The sequence below is a fragment of the Neopelma chrysocephalum genome, unplaced genomic scaffold (genome assembly GCF_003984885.1).
Source record: "Neopelma chrysocephalum unplaced genomic scaffold, ASM398488v2 Primary Assembly neopelma1_26, whole genome shotgun sequence".
In the NCBI taxonomy this organism is placed as follows: Eukaryota; Metazoa; Chordata; class Aves; order Passeriformes; family Pipridae; genus Neopelma; species Neopelma chrysocephalum.
This window is the reverse complement of record NW_020897695.1, coordinates 15801738-15818811: the sequence shown is the minus strand read 5'-3', so window position 1 is coordinate 15818811 and position 17074 is coordinate 15801738. Positions and strand designations below refer to the sequence as shown.

At 41.5% G+C, this 17074-nt stretch overlaps 1 protein-coding gene across 1 annotated transcript in view; it reads left to right on the top strand.

The window, feature by feature from the left end:
* The window catches only part of LOC113964016, an 18127-nt gene extending 1725 nt beyond the window's left edge, over nucleotides 1–16402 (top strand). The window contains exons 2-10 of the mRNA XM_027675685.1: nucleotides 5499–5619; nucleotides 7037–7142; nucleotides 7876–7950; nucleotides 8664–8720; nucleotides 11610–11669; nucleotides 12155–12216; nucleotides 14319–14385; nucleotides 14670–14719; nucleotides 16151–16402. Of these exons, the coding sequence (XP_027531486.1) occupies nucleotides 5558–5619; nucleotides 7037–7142; nucleotides 7876–7950; nucleotides 8664–8720; nucleotides 11610–11669; nucleotides 12155–12216; nucleotides 14319–14385; nucleotides 14670–14719; nucleotides 16151–16295 (684 nt within the window). The 5' untranslated portion in view covers nucleotides 5499–5557 and the 3' untranslated portion in view covers nucleotides 16296–16402. The remainder of the gene's footprint in view (nucleotides 1–5498; nucleotides 5620–7036; nucleotides 7143–7875; nucleotides 7951–8663; nucleotides 8721–11609; nucleotides 11670–12154; nucleotides 12217–14318; nucleotides 14386–14669; nucleotides 14720–16150) is intronic.
* Nucleotides 16403–17074: the final 672 nt, after the last annotated feature.

Sequence of the window (17074 nt, the reverse complement as noted above, 5' to 3'; positions counted from 1 at the left end):
AACAAGAGATATATCCTGAAATTTTACAGCATGTCAGCTGCTTTCCTGTGGAAGTGTTTGAGTTACTTTGGCAAATCAAACTGGAAATGCAAGGAACTCCAAGGCTTTTTCTGTTGGAGTTATCCTCTGACTACCTCCTGCTCTGGAACAAGCACAGAAGTCTTGGTCTACTAGGAGGGTTCCCAGTCTTAAGCACTGGGACATGCCCCTGGGAACTGGGTTGAAAAGATAATCCAAGCAAAGCACAAAAATATCTCTTTTATTCCAGTTCAGATGCTGGTATGTGGTTTTCATGGTTGCCAAATCTAGCCTAAAAAAAAAAAAAAAACCAAAACAAAAAAACCAACAGGAAAATCAAGTCTTTCCAAGCATATGGAAGAGAAGCTGAAGTACTTTAAGCACTGTGACAACTAAAACCAAAATGCAGTAGTCCACTGTCTGAGCATTTGAGGCAGATATCCTTCTCTGAGCAAACAGGCTTGGAAATAGAAGATAATTTTTTTAAAATACCATTGAATAAACAATAAATTTGAACATTGAAAACTCATGATGGATGCAGAGCAGCGATGAACTCAGATGTTTAGGTTTTTTACCCATTCATAGGCAAGAAATATCTATATAAATGAAATATTAATGACCATTCAGCTGCTTTAATGGGATAGATATCTGTACCACAGAACACCAGAAACCCTTGCCTTTTTCAAGTGAGGCCCTCTGCATCTGATGACCAATGATTTCTTCTTCCTCCAGAGGACAGGAGAGCTGTTCAGTGAGGGATTGTGAGCAGCAGCCCAGTACTTACACAGAGTGAAGTACATGGTCTGTAAAGAGCCCGAAATGTTTCAAAGAAAAGACAGAAATAATATGTAAAGGAGCACAAGCAGAAAAAAGGAATTAGAAGTTAAGGCATGAAATCAGGGAAAAGACACCACTGAGGCTGCAAAATCAGGCACACAAAAGATAGGGAATGGGGAAATTTGAGCAAAGCAAAGCCAAGTGTCACTTGTCTATTTTTTTCTTAGAGCCAAGTTCCGCAGTTTGGGAGATAGCATTTCTAATTTTCTAACTGCTGAGAGGATGGATGGAGAGGGAGAGTTATGGCATAACAGCTGCCAACAAGTTGCTAGGGTTGACCAGATCTGCCTGGGTTCCTCAGCCTGAAGACTCTGCCTCCCTTTATTTGCATCAGTGATGCTGTTTTGATGATATTTTTAGGAGATCAAATAAATGGGATGACCAGGCTGATACTTTCCATTGAGTCAGCTGAACACTAAAGCTAGACATATATCATCTGTGCTATAGCTGCTAAAATTGAAATCGTTATGGATGTTATTGGCATTCAGTATAAGGAAGCGCTTCGGAAGCGTTTTGAACACTGCTGAGAGTCGATCGCTGCCTGACAAAACTCACAGTCTGAGGTAGCAGTCAAGGTAATGCTTCTTCAAGGAAATATCTCTTGCTGTTTTAAATTGAGCTAAGCAAACATTCTCCTAATTTTCTAGGCCTCTTGTCTCACCTCCTACACCATTACTGCTTCAGTCAGTGACCCTCTGTACTACCCTGCCTATGGGAAAAGAGTCTTAAGGCTTCACTCCCACTTCCTCTCTAGTCAAAACATGGCTTCTTCCTGGAAAGCTGGATGTCATTCCCATCTCTAGGGCTTCTCAGAAGTGGATGCAAAGCTGAAACTATCTCATCTTAGGCAACTATTGGGTTTTTTTCTGCCTATCATTTTACATGCATGTATTCATGTACATGTACAACACAGCAGTGTCTTGCTTTAGACAGACTTTTTTCATATCCCATAGCCGAACATAGTTGAATACCAGTTTCAGATGTCTGAACTAAAAATAAACACTCCCTGCTAACACATCACACACCTACTCAACTAAAACTGCACACTAATTACCGTAACAGCCAGCTTTCTGATTCCCATTTTGCAGTCATGGCTCTGGACTTCCAAAGAAAACTTCAGTGCACTACACTAACCCATCCCTAGAGGCTGATGCGAAGATTCAGAATATATCTAAAATGCAAAGAGGCACCAAAACAAACTACACAATTAACCTAAAACAGCAACAGCAAAATCATTCTTCCATTTAAAATTAAACAGAGAAATAACATCAGCTCCAATTGGTCAGACATGGACTGCAGCAATAATTTGGTCCAGGTTATTGAATCTCGTACATTAGCATGCAGCACCGTATCTGACTTTAGCATCTGTAGTTCCTCAGAGACTGTCTCTGAAAAGTGACAGTCTTGCTGGACTGCTCACCACAGACCTCAGTAACAGCATAAAAAATGAAGATGTGAGCAGGCAGCTTACTGTATGAACCACTTCAACCACAGCTGCATCACAGGTTTTGTTCATCACACAGTTTTTGTTGAAAAAGTTGAAAGTTTTGACATTGTAGTCTTCTCCTACAGAAACATGGTTTAATTGATAACTTCATCAGTTTATTTAGGTCAGGATGTCTCTGTGCCTAATCTAATACAATTGTACAGCATAAGATATCATTTGCTGGTCAGCAAGAGCTCTGAGGTGGTTTGTCTCATGAGCCTGCTTGTAGCCTATGCCCATGTGAGAATATATCTGGCTTCACAAGAACGCATCACTTCTAATCACCACCATCAGTTTTATGTGCATCACATTGCAGATAGCATCCTGTCTTTCCTGTTGTTCCCTGCACAGTTAATCCTTCTGTCACTCAGATTACTTTTTGGTGGGCCTACTGTGATACATATTTGAAATCTCAGGACTCATGATGTCAAAAAAAACTTAGTTATCAGATTCCATTGTGACTGTCTCAAGGGAAGAGAAAAATGCCCTGTTTGGCTTTTAATATATAGTCCATTTGCTCTTTAAAGCACTTGACTTGTTGTCACTGAAATGCTGGCACAGTGCATTTTCTGGTTGGTAAAAGTTAGTAAGGAGCAAGCCAACATATTTTAACTCTCTGCTGTGTTACTACTGAATGTTGATAGCTTTTTCAAGGCCCCATCTAAATCTGTTTCCCCTTTTGAGGAAAGAAAGTCCAGGGCATGTATTTGTTAGCAGGAGTTTGTAATGGAGTAGCTTATTTGATTGGCACGATATAACGTTCAATTTTAAAAGCACACAATTAACTTTAAGTACTAATTTTCCCATTCAAGCTGGTCATTATTTCTTTGCCTAAGTGCTTTGTTGAACTGGGTCCTGAATATGAAGCAGCCTTGTGTTACAAAATTAATTGCATCTCTGCCTCAGCAGCTTAGCTGCTTTGCTGACAGAACCAAACAGGGAAATTATATATTCTCTTTGCAATCAGAATTAACAGTACTGCTGATATGACTAGTACCTGAGAGAATGACCATCAGGAGAAAGGGATTTCAAAGCAAACCTGAAAAATAAGCCAAAATCAACAAGTTTTACACCTTACTGGGGTGCGTTGTCTGTTCAGGTTCTATGAGCTGCCAAAGGATGAGACCGTGGTGGGATCAAGGGAGCAGTGGGAGGAGCAACCTTACCTGTTCCCCTCAAGCCACACTGCACACCACTCACCCTTCTGCCACACTGATGGGGAGAAGCACCCCCTCACTGAGGACAGTGTGGAAATTAAACCTATCTGCACCAAAGCCTCAACTGCAAAAGCCACATCTAGGACAGTGCCATTGCAGGGATGGTGGTAGAGCTTTTTCAGTTGATGGCAAAACTGAGTCTTCTTGGAGAAATACAAAGTCAAGATGCTGAGTAGTGTGTGTTGTTTTACACCACCTCATTGTACCTGAGGGCCTTGTGGGATTGGATATGACAGATATATCTGTAACCATGTTTGGAAAAGAATTCTTCTTCCTTGTCAGTCATGGCGCATGCCCCTCTAACTGTCCCTGTCACTTTTTACTCAGGTTTTTCTTCATTTCCTTCTTATTTTGCTGTGGTTTGTGTTTTTTTTTCCTGCTTGTGTTCAGAGTTCAGCTTTTTGGAGGATGTTTAAGTAAGTCTTTGTGGTAGAATGCTGTGAAAATGTAGAAAAGACTTCTGGGATTTTTTTTGGTCAGTTTTTGCCATGTTTGTCTCCCTCCTTTCTTATCTCATAAGGGTGACTTTGGTGAAAGATGGTGCAGGAACAATGCAAGCATGTCTCAAGGCCCTCTGGTCCTTCACTCTCTTCCCTCAACAGTGCAAATATTTACAGGGTAGTACAGAAGACAAACTTTTGTAAAAATCCAAGGTTGTTTCTCTGCCTGGATGGCAAAAATTGAGGAGACTTGAGGTGCATAAAGAAGTTTAAATAATGCAAGGTGTGGGATGTCCTTCCAAGGAACAAAATGTGAATGTTTGGATTACTCTGGATTGCTGGGATTATCCTGCATTTTAGAGATGATGTATGAAACCTCACTCTTTGTTCTCATCTTGTTCTCATCTCGTTCTCATCTCGTTCAGTAAAAATTTGGTTTATGTCAGAGGTTTCATACTACCAGACTGAGATGTCTACATTTCCTCTGGCACTCTGTCTACACCCCCATCTCTTGTCTCTCACCTTGTAAATACACTTGTTCATTTGAATACACTTGTTCATTTGGAGTGAGCTGGGGGATTTTGTTCTATCCCCAGCTGCACAGCCACCAGTCCTGTCCATAGACTCTCACAGGGCTGCAGTCTACATCCATGGCAGCAGACAAGTTACAGCACTCGGAAGGGCAGCTGCCCAAAATCTGTCTCTCAGTTAATATTTGTCATCCTTCTTGTGAACATCAGAACTTCAACCCCTTTGCTGTATAAATAGGATGGCAGAGCTATCTATGGGAAATACCTCTGAAAGCTCCTTTCCTGCAGACTGTTTTGTCCTGGAAAACCTGTGTAAAATTTCAGTGGAGCTTTTTGTGCTTGGGATCAAGGGAGGGGGGAAGAAAACTATGTCACAGCCTCACCCAGTACTTCCTTCTGCTGAGCAGGGGCTGAGTGAGCTGCTGCAGCTTCCTCCCTTGTAGCATCCCTGGGGGCACTGGTATGTAGTCCCGCGCCTGTGGCAACCTCCTAGCTAAACCCTGGATGGGGGCTGTTCTTTCTGGATGGAGTCCCTTACACCCTGTATGATGGCCTCAAGCCTGTTTATGCCCAAATGTCCTGTCTAAAAAGGGAAATAGAGATAAATTCAGCAGTTACAGTACTAAAATTAAAATTAGACTTACCATGGTTTAAAAACAAGTAAAAGAGCCAAGGGGTTTTGTGTTTGCATTTAGCAGTTTTATAGCAGTCTTTGCTATGAAACAGGTTGTATTACTCTGTTAGAGCTTGATATAAGTTTTCTACCAGCCTGTCTCAAAATCTGAAAAAATCTGGTATTACTAACATAAAAGAGACAACCCACTGTTAGGTCTGTCAGACACAAAGAATTGGAGAGAGCAAATTATATAATACACCTGAGCATCTCATTCCAGCTCTGCAGGAGATGGGGCATGAATGACACGGTGTTTTGTGTGAAACAACAGATTTTTTCTACGCAATGTTTTTGTAGGAAGATATTGCTTTCAGATGTGACCTCATCTACAGAGTGCAAAGACGGATCTCAGCAAGATGGGTTCCGAACTTCTCGATGAAAACAAGCAGCCCATCAGTGAAAACCAGCATGTTGAAAGGTGAGTGCCGCTTGAGCAAATTCCCTCTTTATTGTGTCTTCTAGAACAAGCAGAAAGCAAGCTACACTAAATTGTGAGGAGCTGTCAACTCCCTTGAGGGCAGAAAGGCCCTGCAGAGAGACCTTGACAAATTAGAGAGATGGGCAATCACCAACTGTATGAAGTTTAACAAGGGCAAGTGCCACATTCTGCACCTTGGACAAGGCAACTCAGGTTGTGTGTGTAGACTGGGGAATGAGAGGCTGGAAAGTAGTGCTGGGGAAAAGGACTTGGAGGTCCTGGTAGATGACAAGTTGAATATGAGTCAACAGTGCCTTGGCAGCCAGGAGAGCCAACCATGTCATGGGGGGCATCAGGCAAAGCATTGTCAGCCAGTTGAGGCAGGGGATTGTCCCGCTCTTCTCTGCACTGCTGCAGCCTCACCCTGAATTAGTGTACAGTTTTGGGTGCTACAAAGTAAGAAAGATATTAAGCTGTTAGAGAGTGTCCAAAGGAGGGCAACAAAGATGGTAAAGGATCTGGAGAGGATGCCATATGAAGAGTGGCTGAGGGCACTTGGTCTGTTCAGTCTGGAGAAGAGGAGACTGAGGGGAGACCTCATTACAGTCTTCAACATCCTTACAAGGGGTAGCAGAGGGGCAAGTACCAATTTCTTCACTCTTGTGACCAGTGACAGGAGTTTAGAAAATGGCATGAAGTTGAGTCAGAGGAGGTTTAAGTTGGATATCAGGAGAAGGATTTTCACCCAGAGGGTGGTTGGGCACTGGAACAGGCTCCCCATGGAAGTGGTCACAGCACCAAGCTTGTTCGAGTTCAAGAAGCATTTGGACAATGCTTTCAGGCACATGGTGTGATTCCTGGGGCGTCCTGTACAGGAGTTGGATTCGATGATCCTGATGGAATCCTTCCAACTCATCATACTCTATGATTCTATGGAAAAATGTTTAGAGTATTTAGCATAATAAGGTTGCAAGGTGGACAGTTTTGGTGTCACATAGGTCTGAGCAGAAGTGAAGGCACTTCCCAGACTACTCAAAACTCACCATTTTGTCAACTTCCTTTTTCTTGTTAGGCTAAAATAAACATGAGATAAGGTTGTTCCCTATATATCTTGTTGCACCTACTTCTTGGCAAAGTCAGACAATGAAAAAGTACAGAAAAATGCAAATGGAATAAAATATTTTGGAAAGTTTGTCAAAACCGTTCATTGTTCAAAAATGGGATTAACTTAGCATTACATAAAAAATCTTGATTTGGTTATTTTAACATTATCTTATGTAACAAGAAAAAGCATGCATGGGGGGAGGAAAGAAATGCAAAAGATATTGTGAAATTTGAATTTCTGTTTTAATGCTATTACTTCTGCCTTGCCTATTTTCACATAACCAGAATGTTGGCTGACACACTGATTCCATAGTTTTCAGATATCACCTGTGCCCTCAGCGACTGAGATGGGACAGAAAGATGTTGAAGGCTTCACTTCTACAACGGGCAAGAAAGAACCGGAGTGTCCGACGGAGGAGGTAGGATGTGGACTTCTAATGAGTCTTCTGAGGTCAAAGACCACCCCAACCATGTTGTACTGCCTGTAGCTGATTCATGGTGAGAATGTGGGCAAGTAACTTGTATTCCTTCACTGCAGTCAGAAGAATTTTTCTGGGTGATTCAAAATGGCTTTCGCCCTCTGTTTCACGTGCTTTTGGGCAGTGAAGGGGATGGAGCATGCATACAATCACACACAAAAATATTTACCAACAGCATCATGTCAAAAGAAAACTTGTGAGGCCATGCAATAATCTACTTTAGCTAATTGCAAAACAGAAATTTATGTACATTATGTACTTTTCAAATACTATGAATGTCCTGACAATTAAAGACAACTGTAAAATAACACCAAATATGTTTTAAATTATTTAAGGACTTACCTTGAAAACAGCCTTCATCTTTCCAGTGTTCTTAAATTCTTAATGTTTTAGGCATATTTTGAAAATAATGTCCTTGATGGGAAGCAGAAATAAAATGACTGTTCCTGAAAAGACATCTTTAGAAACTTCTACCTTCTTATTGTCTGTTGACTTAATGACTAGGCCTCACAGGGAAACTTTCTGCCATCTTGAACCGAAGCACACAGCTCTGAAGAATCAAGAACTCTTGTATAAAAAGAATAGAGGAAAAACTGTACTCTCCACTGCATTCTTTCTTCTTAATAACATTTATTTTGATTTTTCATGACATACATTTAATTTTAATTTTCAGACTGCTCTATTCCATGAATATAAACTTCTCAAGCATCAACAGGTTCCGTGTCCAGAGGACATAAATAACTTGAAGGCAAGTGGTCAAATAATAGCATATCCTGTTACTAATGATTTGATAAAATCTGTAGTATACACACTTTACACGTTTTTACTTGATGCCCAGAAATGTTCAGATACCTCTATTTCTCGAGGATTGATTAACTTGAGCAAAAGCATCTTTTCTGGGGAAGAATGCAGCTGGACAACACACTGGCTGATAATAAAGTCAGAAATAACCTGTGGTAAACAGGATCCTCAATCAGGGATAGCATTTGGTACACTAGGTATATTACATGCTTAAGGAGAAATCCAGTTCCTTATTTAAAGGCTTTGCAGTTTAGACACAAAAACAAGAAGACATGAGACCAGAGTTGCCACCACTGGTAAATACAAGCAAGAGGACATTTTTCCTGTTCAGCTGACTCTTCCACTAATGTCTGCATGTAACTGCAGTATGGAATGGATTGGAAGCTGAATTCATGAACACACACATACACAGTTCCTCCACCTTGTTTGTAAAACAACCTCAAATAACTGGCAAAGGAAGGATTTATTGTTTCGGGTTTTTTTTAAAGGAATAAAACCAAACAGCATAATTAACATTAAGAATCTCTATAGGTAGGTATTGAGATACGCAAAACTTACAGCGAGACTTGTATTTGGTCTCCCATCTCACTAAACCTGTGACCACCTTGCATATCACTCTGTCCACCCTCACCCACTGCTAACCTTTTTTTCCTGTCACAGGCATGTTTGCAGGAGTCATTGAGAAGGTTAGAGGAAAAGACAAAGGACTTTATAAAGGTATGAACATGCTCTTGCGAAGACAGAAATAAGCATGATATGTGACGAAAGAGTTTGAAAGTTGATGACAAGATTACTAAAAATAGATTGTAAGTTTGGACTTGCCCCAGAGCAATGAAGACCCTACAGGGCAGTTCTGTGATGTGCAACTCTGTCCAGACACAGATGCACCAAAGATTTTGCTGGTTGTCACTGGCATGACAAAACTCCCCTATCATTGCTGTCTCTGAGTGCAAGGATTTCTTGAAAGCAGACTTTTGGATGAGTCACAGTAGTTTCAAGTTTATGGCTTACTGAATCTTTGAGGTCTCTTCTAATGCCGCTCAAGGTGAATCCCAAATTGTTTGGTCCCAAGGCATGCAGTTATCCATAAAGAAATATACATGATCCACCTTTATTTCACATATATCAGCTGGTGACTGACCAATTTTCCACTGTACATTTTCCTAATCTGCTATTTTGTGGACATAACAATGGCTTAAAACCAACAGGCTTTCTTCCCATGTTTTACCACAGGAACAAATACAAGCATGAGGATAGGTGGCACCTTGGTTTGTCCCTCCAGTGGAAGGTGCCTTGGGTTTCTAAACACACAGTTGCAATTTAAATTAGCTTTCTAGAATTAAAATCTTTCATATTCCATCCACTATCATAAGATTTTAAAAAAGTGTAGTGCTAAACACAATAAACTGTTCTGACTTACAAATTAATTTTCCTGCCTCCCCCCTGGCCTTGACAGGCTTATCATTTCTTTTTGTTCAGTATGAATAAAGGACAAATTTTGTCTAACAAAACAATTAAATGCGAGCACTTATAACGAAGTCTACAGCAAGGTTTTTAAATTATGCATATGTCTGTGATTTCATGGAAAGTTATAGAAAAGCAAAACTTTTATACAGGAGAGGCCTCCATAAACCAGGCCCTCTTGATTTATGAGTCAGCAGAGTCATGGAATCACAGAGTAATTCAGGTAGGAAGGGACTGTGGGGGAATCTTTGGTCTGACCTCCCACTCAAAGCTCAGAGCAGGGTGCTCAGGGCAAGCAGCCAAGCTGTAAAAACTCCAAGAAAAGAGCCTTTCCATCCTCCTGGACACCTGCACAACCATCCTGTGGCCTTACCATCAGGTACCAGGGGAAGTGTGGTAGCCACATGTGGTCTAACAAGTGCTAAGTAGAGGAAGAAAGCTCTTTCCACAACCTACAGACCGTGCTTCCGCTAACAGGGGTGAGAGGCTGCTGGTCTCTATTGCTGCCAGGGCACACTGGGAGCCCCCGCTCATCTTCTGTCCCACCACCTCCAGGCTTTTCCTGCACTCCCCAACTCCTGAGGATGCTTTTCTGCTCAGGGCATTCTGCGTCCCACAAGTTACTGAGGGTTCCACCCCTTGTTTGTGGTGGTAGAAGAGTCAGGACTCTTGGCTGATGTATGACATCTTGTCCAAGTCCATGATTGCACATGCAATTGCCCCCTGCCATCATCCCCTCAGCATTAGCTTATACAACCATGGCTAAGCAGGGCTGCAGGTGACTCTGCAGCATACATCACGTGATTTAAAAATATACATTTCCAATATATTTGTTTCTTCACTTAGAATTTACTGAATCACCTCAAATCAAAACCAAAACTATTTTAGCTTTTTTTTTTTTCACCAGTACTTTGTCCTGTACTTCAGTTCTCAAACTTAAGGGAGGATTGTTACAGTTTCCTTCAGATACCGTTCCTCATTTTACTTACCTTACTTCAACTCACTGCACCCAAACACACACTTATTAGATGGTGAGGTCAGTAGAGTGACCCAGAACCCTACTGGTGCCTCAGGCGCAGCATCGCCAGCCAGTCATGAGAGAGGATTGTCCTGCTCTGCTCTGTGCTGGTGCGGCCTCACCTTGAATACTGTGTGCAATTTTGGGTACTACAGTATAGGAAGATATAAAACTATGAGAAAGTGTCCAAAGGAGGGCAACAAAGATGGAGAAGGACCTAGAAGGAAAGCCTTACAAGTAGGCTGACGTCTGAGGTCACTTGGCCCGTTCAGGCTGGAAAAGATGAGGCTGAGGGGAGACCTCATCTCACTCTACAGTTTCCTCACATAGGGAAGCAGAGGGGCAGGCACGAAGCTGTGTCAGAGGAGGTTCTGGCTGGGTATTAGGAAAAGGTTTTTCACCCAGAGGGTGGTTGGTTCCTGGAACAGGCTTCCAAGGGAAGTGGTCATAGCACCAAGCCTGCCTGAGTTCAAGAAGCATTTGGACAACACACTCAGGCACATGATGTGAATCTTTGTGAATATTGGGGCTGTCCTCTGCAGGGCCAGGAATTTGACTCGATGATCCTTGCGGGTCCCTTCCAGCTCAGAACATTATATGATTCTGCTACTGATCCCCAGTGAGCTGCTTGTCACACCCGTCTGAGATGTAATGCGGGTGCTGCAGAGCACTAGTTCCTGCTGATAATGAAAAAATGCCTCCCCAGTGATCACAAGCAGCTTGCTTATGTAGATCCTCTGGGTCTGATAAAATGGTTATAGCCACCCTCAAAGCATTTATCTCAGCGTGGATACCATCTTCAGCTTCTGTCTTCTATCCCACTGCCTGTTCTTACCAAACAGATAGGAATTTTATTTCAGTAAGATTTTCCTTCACTGCTGATACCAGCCACAACTTCTGGGGCTAGAAAGACTGTCAAACACACAGTGTGATCACATAATCCTCACTTCCGATAAATGTTTGATGGATAGGAAGTGCTGGTTTGTAGCTTTTTATAAGCTCTTTTTACAGATGACTACTCTTCTTACAAGAGTAGTCTCCTTATACTGAAAATTTAATCAACACTAGTTTTAATATAAAAACTTTCCACTTGACAAGTCATATTTGATTTTATTGGTTTTTAGGCAAAAAGCAAAATATTGGAAGGAAGAGAATTAGTCGTATCACAGGACAAAGTCTTAGAGGTATGACATTCTATTGCATATCACATTACATGCTCTTTCTCTGTTCAGACAATCACTATCCTAGAATAAGTTTTACAAAGGTGTCAAACAGAGAAACAATAGAGTAAAATATAATACAGGTAAGAGTGTGGGAAGTAGGCCTGCCATTAGTCTCAAAAATACAAAAATAATGCAACACTGAGAAGTTTTCAGTTAGAAATTTTGCAGACCATAGTCTGCAAACCAGCAAGAGTGGTTTTAAAACAAGTAACCCTGTATTACTGGGAACATAAGTCATCCAGAAAGTTACTGCAATATAAAACTAATACCAGAAGGGCAGATTCCTGTAGATTTCTATCAGAGCCAATTTGGGAGAGCAGAATATAATATCTGCAAGGGCAACACTGGTGCTGATCTCATGCTAATAAGCTCTGACTTGACTTTTATTGCACATCAGACTGATGGACTAATACTAAGATTGTTTGCTCTTCTTTTGAACTTTTAAGGGCATGCAGATAAAAATAAAGCACTTACACAAGCAACTCAAGCACCCTGAACTAATTGGGTCGTAAGTATTAGCAATGTCCTCTATTCTGGGTTCCTATTTTTATGGTATCCAGAATGTTTCCACATCAGCCATACGTGAAGCACATGCTTCATGATTGTAAGTTAATATGGTTTATGCAGCACCAAACAAGCACTTTGTATTTATGTAGAACAGCTTCTTTTTCTGTCATATAATCACCCAACCACAGAAATGCAAATGAAATTAAGATTTGAAATGTCTCATCTCATTCTTAGCAGATTCCAGAAGTAGTTTATCTTTTACTCAGTAGACCAGAATTGTAAGGCATTTCCTGGACATTAATTTCAATACTCTTTCTTAATAACCTGTATCAGGTTCGTAGTATTATTTTGCAGAATAACAAGCAAAAGCAGCACCTTGAACAGCAGCAGCAGCATAGCCTGCAGCTACCCACTTATTTTTACAAGCAAGTCTTCCCTTCTCATGGCCAGAGTCCAAGCGACACCTAAAACATGCTCCCCTCTCAACTCACTACTGGACTGTAGTTTCCTTTAAGCAACGAGGTTACATAGGATCTCTGAATTTCAAAACAGATCTAAGTACTAAGCCCGGCAGTGGGCTTCTCACTCTTACTCTCCTGTTTCTCAACCGCATAACAATGCAGATATCCTCCAACTTCAGTATACACGAGGGGTTAAGTATTTCTTCTAGCAATAACTTCCAAATTAAGCCTCAACTATGATGTACCAGCATAAGTATGAGCCCCTTTTAAAAGCTCCTCTTTCAGTCCTCTGAAGTGGTTTGAGATTCAGTTTCGTGCTCTGTGTTCTGCAGAAGAGAGCTGTGTAATGACATTATGTATGCACTGCACGAACTGTAAGAACTCAGGCTGAAATATAATCTAAAGTTTAAAGCAGCAAGTATTTTGGAGGATATCTGCTGCTTGCAATAGTACAGCTATCCACACACCTGAAGGGCACTACAGATCTATTTTAGTTACTGTAGTGCTTCCATCAGGCAATGTGATCATAGAAGACAATACCTTGCCACCATGGTAGCATGTTTGATGGGAGAAACTGGGTAATACTAATGCTTTCCTTCAATAAAACAATCTAAATAGCATTCGCTCTAGGCTGTTGGCATGCTTTCTTACCACTGTGTGGCTACTTGAGGATTGCCTAGTTTTGTCTGTTATCAAGACTGGATGAACCCATTAATTCAGTTGTTACATGCAGTAATTCCTATGAAAGTGCATCAAGTTGTCAATCTAGGTGCTTACAAACACATGAGAAGGTACAATATACCACCAGAAGTTTGAGGCTTTCTCTAGATGGTTGTATAATGTGCAGCAGGGGGTTGTATAGCATAGCAGCACTGAAATGGTCATGACGGAAATCATTCTTTTTCTTTCTGCTAGCAGGAGAAACTCAAAGGAATTGCAGACTCAGATAGAAGCCTTGGGAGCAGGAAGCAGGTAAAAAGGGGGAAGATAAAAAAGAATACACAAGATAAAAAGCATGTGCTTTGTTGGAGAAGGCAGTTTGAACAGCCTGACAACACAGACTGGCAAAATTCTGATTTTAGCCTATTGAGACAGTGAAGTGATATCAGTGCTTGGACTGGAAATTCATTGTGTGCCTCTCCTTATCCCTGCTGTTGCTCCTGAAGGGTGACTCCATCCTAAGAATCCTTATTGGTTCTCCAGTTCCTAGGCGGTTGCTGGAGACAGACACTTTTTGGAAGCTGACTGTCCGCAGATATCCCCAGACGTCGTGTTCTTGATGCCTAGTCAAAGCAAAGTAAATAGAAGTTCAAAACAAAACAAAGCTACACATATTTTTAGAAAGAAGAAACCCAAACATGTTCAGTCTAGAAAGGTCAAATGGGACGGAGGGAGAAATTAGGTATTTTTGCAAAGTTCCCAAATGAACTATTTGGCTTTGCCATCAATCTCGACTTTACCCCTTATGCTGTTGCCGAGCGATACTTTTTAATGTAATTGTCTATGTAATGGGAAGCAGTAAGAAACTCTTCTCCACAACCAAGGCATCTGTTAGGTTGCAGCACCTCCTCATGCTGTCTTCATTAATGTGCAATGAGCCACGTTAGTTGTAATCTCTGTTGATATTTCTTTTTCTCCACAGCCAAGAAAGAAAGGAGGTCGATGACTGCCCAAGCTCTCTCGCTCAGAAGATAACCATGGTGAAACTGGTAAAAAAGAATTGCACTGGTCTCCTTACACCTGCACTTGAAGGGCCTCCTCCATCTCTCTTTGTTTCAAGCTGGAAATCTTGTTTCATCGAATGCGACTCCTTTTTGAGTTTTTCAGCCCCAGTGGTTCCTTATATCACTAAGTTCCTATGTCTCAAGCTCACCACTTCTTCTTATTCAGTTTTGTTAGTGTGCAAGCCATTTTAAATTCTTCAATGTTTTTTGCCCTAGAAGTCAGAAAACTTCGTTTCAAAATCATTCATGTCTCTTTTTTGCTTCTCTAGACCCAGAAATCAATGACTGACTACCTAAAAAAATTCCGTTTCTATCTTGGGTAGGTAAAATGTTCTCATTACATGTACACTTGCTTAGTTACACCTTGAGCACCATGGAGATAAGATTATTCTGACTAGTGTTGGAACATCATAGGAGAAACAGTGCAAGGAGAGAGGAGAAGTGTGCTGCAAGTGTAGAGCTCTGTGTATGCAAACTTAGTGGAGCAGCAGGTTGAAGCAATTTAAGTGCAAACTCTGTTCTGGCCCTTGGGTACGTTTCCTTAGGAATCTGCTCACCTGTCACCTCTGAAAAAGCATCATTTAAGTGCATACTGGCAAATATCTCCTTCCCTCCTCCTGAGGAAGAAAGGGAGAAAGGCCTAGAGTCTGAGCACCTGATTCTCTCCCCCTGAGTGCTCCATTATCAGCCCTCCATCAAACCACTTCTCTGCATACTCCCCTCACCAGATGGATGCTGAGGGGTTATTGGCGGGCTTTCCCCGGCCTGGACCAAAGTAATGTGGACTCCATAACTGCCGGGGCAAGTGATGCCACTTCTCTATTTTCTTAGTCTTGGCTGAGGGTAGTTTGAAGAAAAGAAGACATTTATGAGTGAATTCTTCAGTAAGTCAATTTGTGGTCAAGGTACAGCTGCTTTTGAAGCTATTTATAGATTATTTATTGAAGGCTGTTGGTGTGAGAGTCACCAACTATAGCTTTTTCTTTGTCACTTTCCACGATCAATAGCAGGAGGGTCTCCCAAGAAACACTGGCCTTTCTGTGATAGTCTTATAGTGCCTTTTTAAAAGGAAAGCAACCTTCAGTTTGCTTCTGTGAGGTAGGAAACTTTCAGATGGATCTTGCAGACAGTTGTCCAGAAAACAGATCAGTTGGTTTTGTCCCTCCTGAGGAGAGAGAAGCATTTTTTACTATTACACACCAAGCACAATTAGCAAGTGCTTATGGCTCTTTTAATTTGGGAAGCTTCATTTTCATTTAAATTCATGCATTTCATGTCAGGAAGCTGCTCCTGCTAACACAGAGTATTCACCTGTGGGAATAATCTTCCAAAAGGAGCAGGTAAAAGCACTGCAGGGTTTGTCTGCACAAAACAATGGAGAACTGGTATAGACCAAGAGCACGGCAGGACTCACAATGAACCCTACACACTCCCTACATCACTTCAGATTTCTTCCCTCCAGGCTCCAGTTGCCCGACTGCAAAATGATGATAGTATGCATTTTCTCTGCTCTGTGTTCTCAGTATGTGTTCACAGCACAAAAACTTTGGTGGCAAGAGCCATTGTTACGTGTTAAACACATAGCAGGAACAGACTCTGTGGTAATATTGCCAGCAACATAAAGGAAGGATTCTGAGTTGACCAGGGCAATGAAATACAAGACCATATGCTCCAATAATTTTTAATATTAATAGAGCTTTTTCACAGTGTCTGTAATTTTTTTTTGGTGCATTTGTCTCTCTTGTTGCAGGAAATGTGTGAGGCTGCTTGTCAGACATCTACTGCACTGTGGCTGCTCATGCTTAACACTTCTATTAGTTTATAAACACCTACCTGATGCTATCTGGACATATCAGCTACTGGACAGTATCTGCCATCAGCCATGGACACACTAACTCTAGAAGATTTTGAAGACTCCAGACTGGATTTCTGTAGGGTTACTGTATTGCTTCTGGGAAGACCTGCACTTTAAAATAAAGCATTCATGAATGCTAAAAGCATATGATGATTTCTGTCTTTCCTCTGCAAACTGCATTAACTCCTTAGAGGAAGAAACTAAAGCCCATGTATCTCAGCAAGAGGGAGTATGCTTAAGTGCATTCAGTTGTTTGCTGTCAGAGGTGGGTCTGAGATGCAAAAATTGCTTCAATGTCCACATTCTGATCTATTTCCCAAATCCCTGAATGTCCTGCCCCCCTCACTACAGGCATGAGTTTGGGAAATCTGTAATTAAATCTAAATAGGGTCTTCTGTTAATGCAAATTGAAATGACCTCATTATCAGCAGGGCAGTTATAATTGATAGGAGCTGAATCTTTATTTTAAAGAATGCCTCCTGGCAGATTCAGGGCCAGTCAGGTCTGTGGATTAGCCTGTCAGTCGACCACCTTGCTGCCTAATGACAGAAGTCCTGCAAATGGCCTCTCTCATACACACAGAGCAGCAACAGTATTGCACACACACAGCAAACCTCTCACGAAGAATATGGTGTTTCCCATTTTACTCACAGCATAGGAACTACCTGCAGGCTGTGTCAAGCCCTGGTGTACCTTGGAAAAACCTGTTGTGCACAGACCACGTGTCTGACTGGATGTAGATTTCAGATGTCCTGCATAGGCAGACATCATTATGTCTTCTATGTACTTCACTGAGCAGTCCAGACTTCCCCATCCACT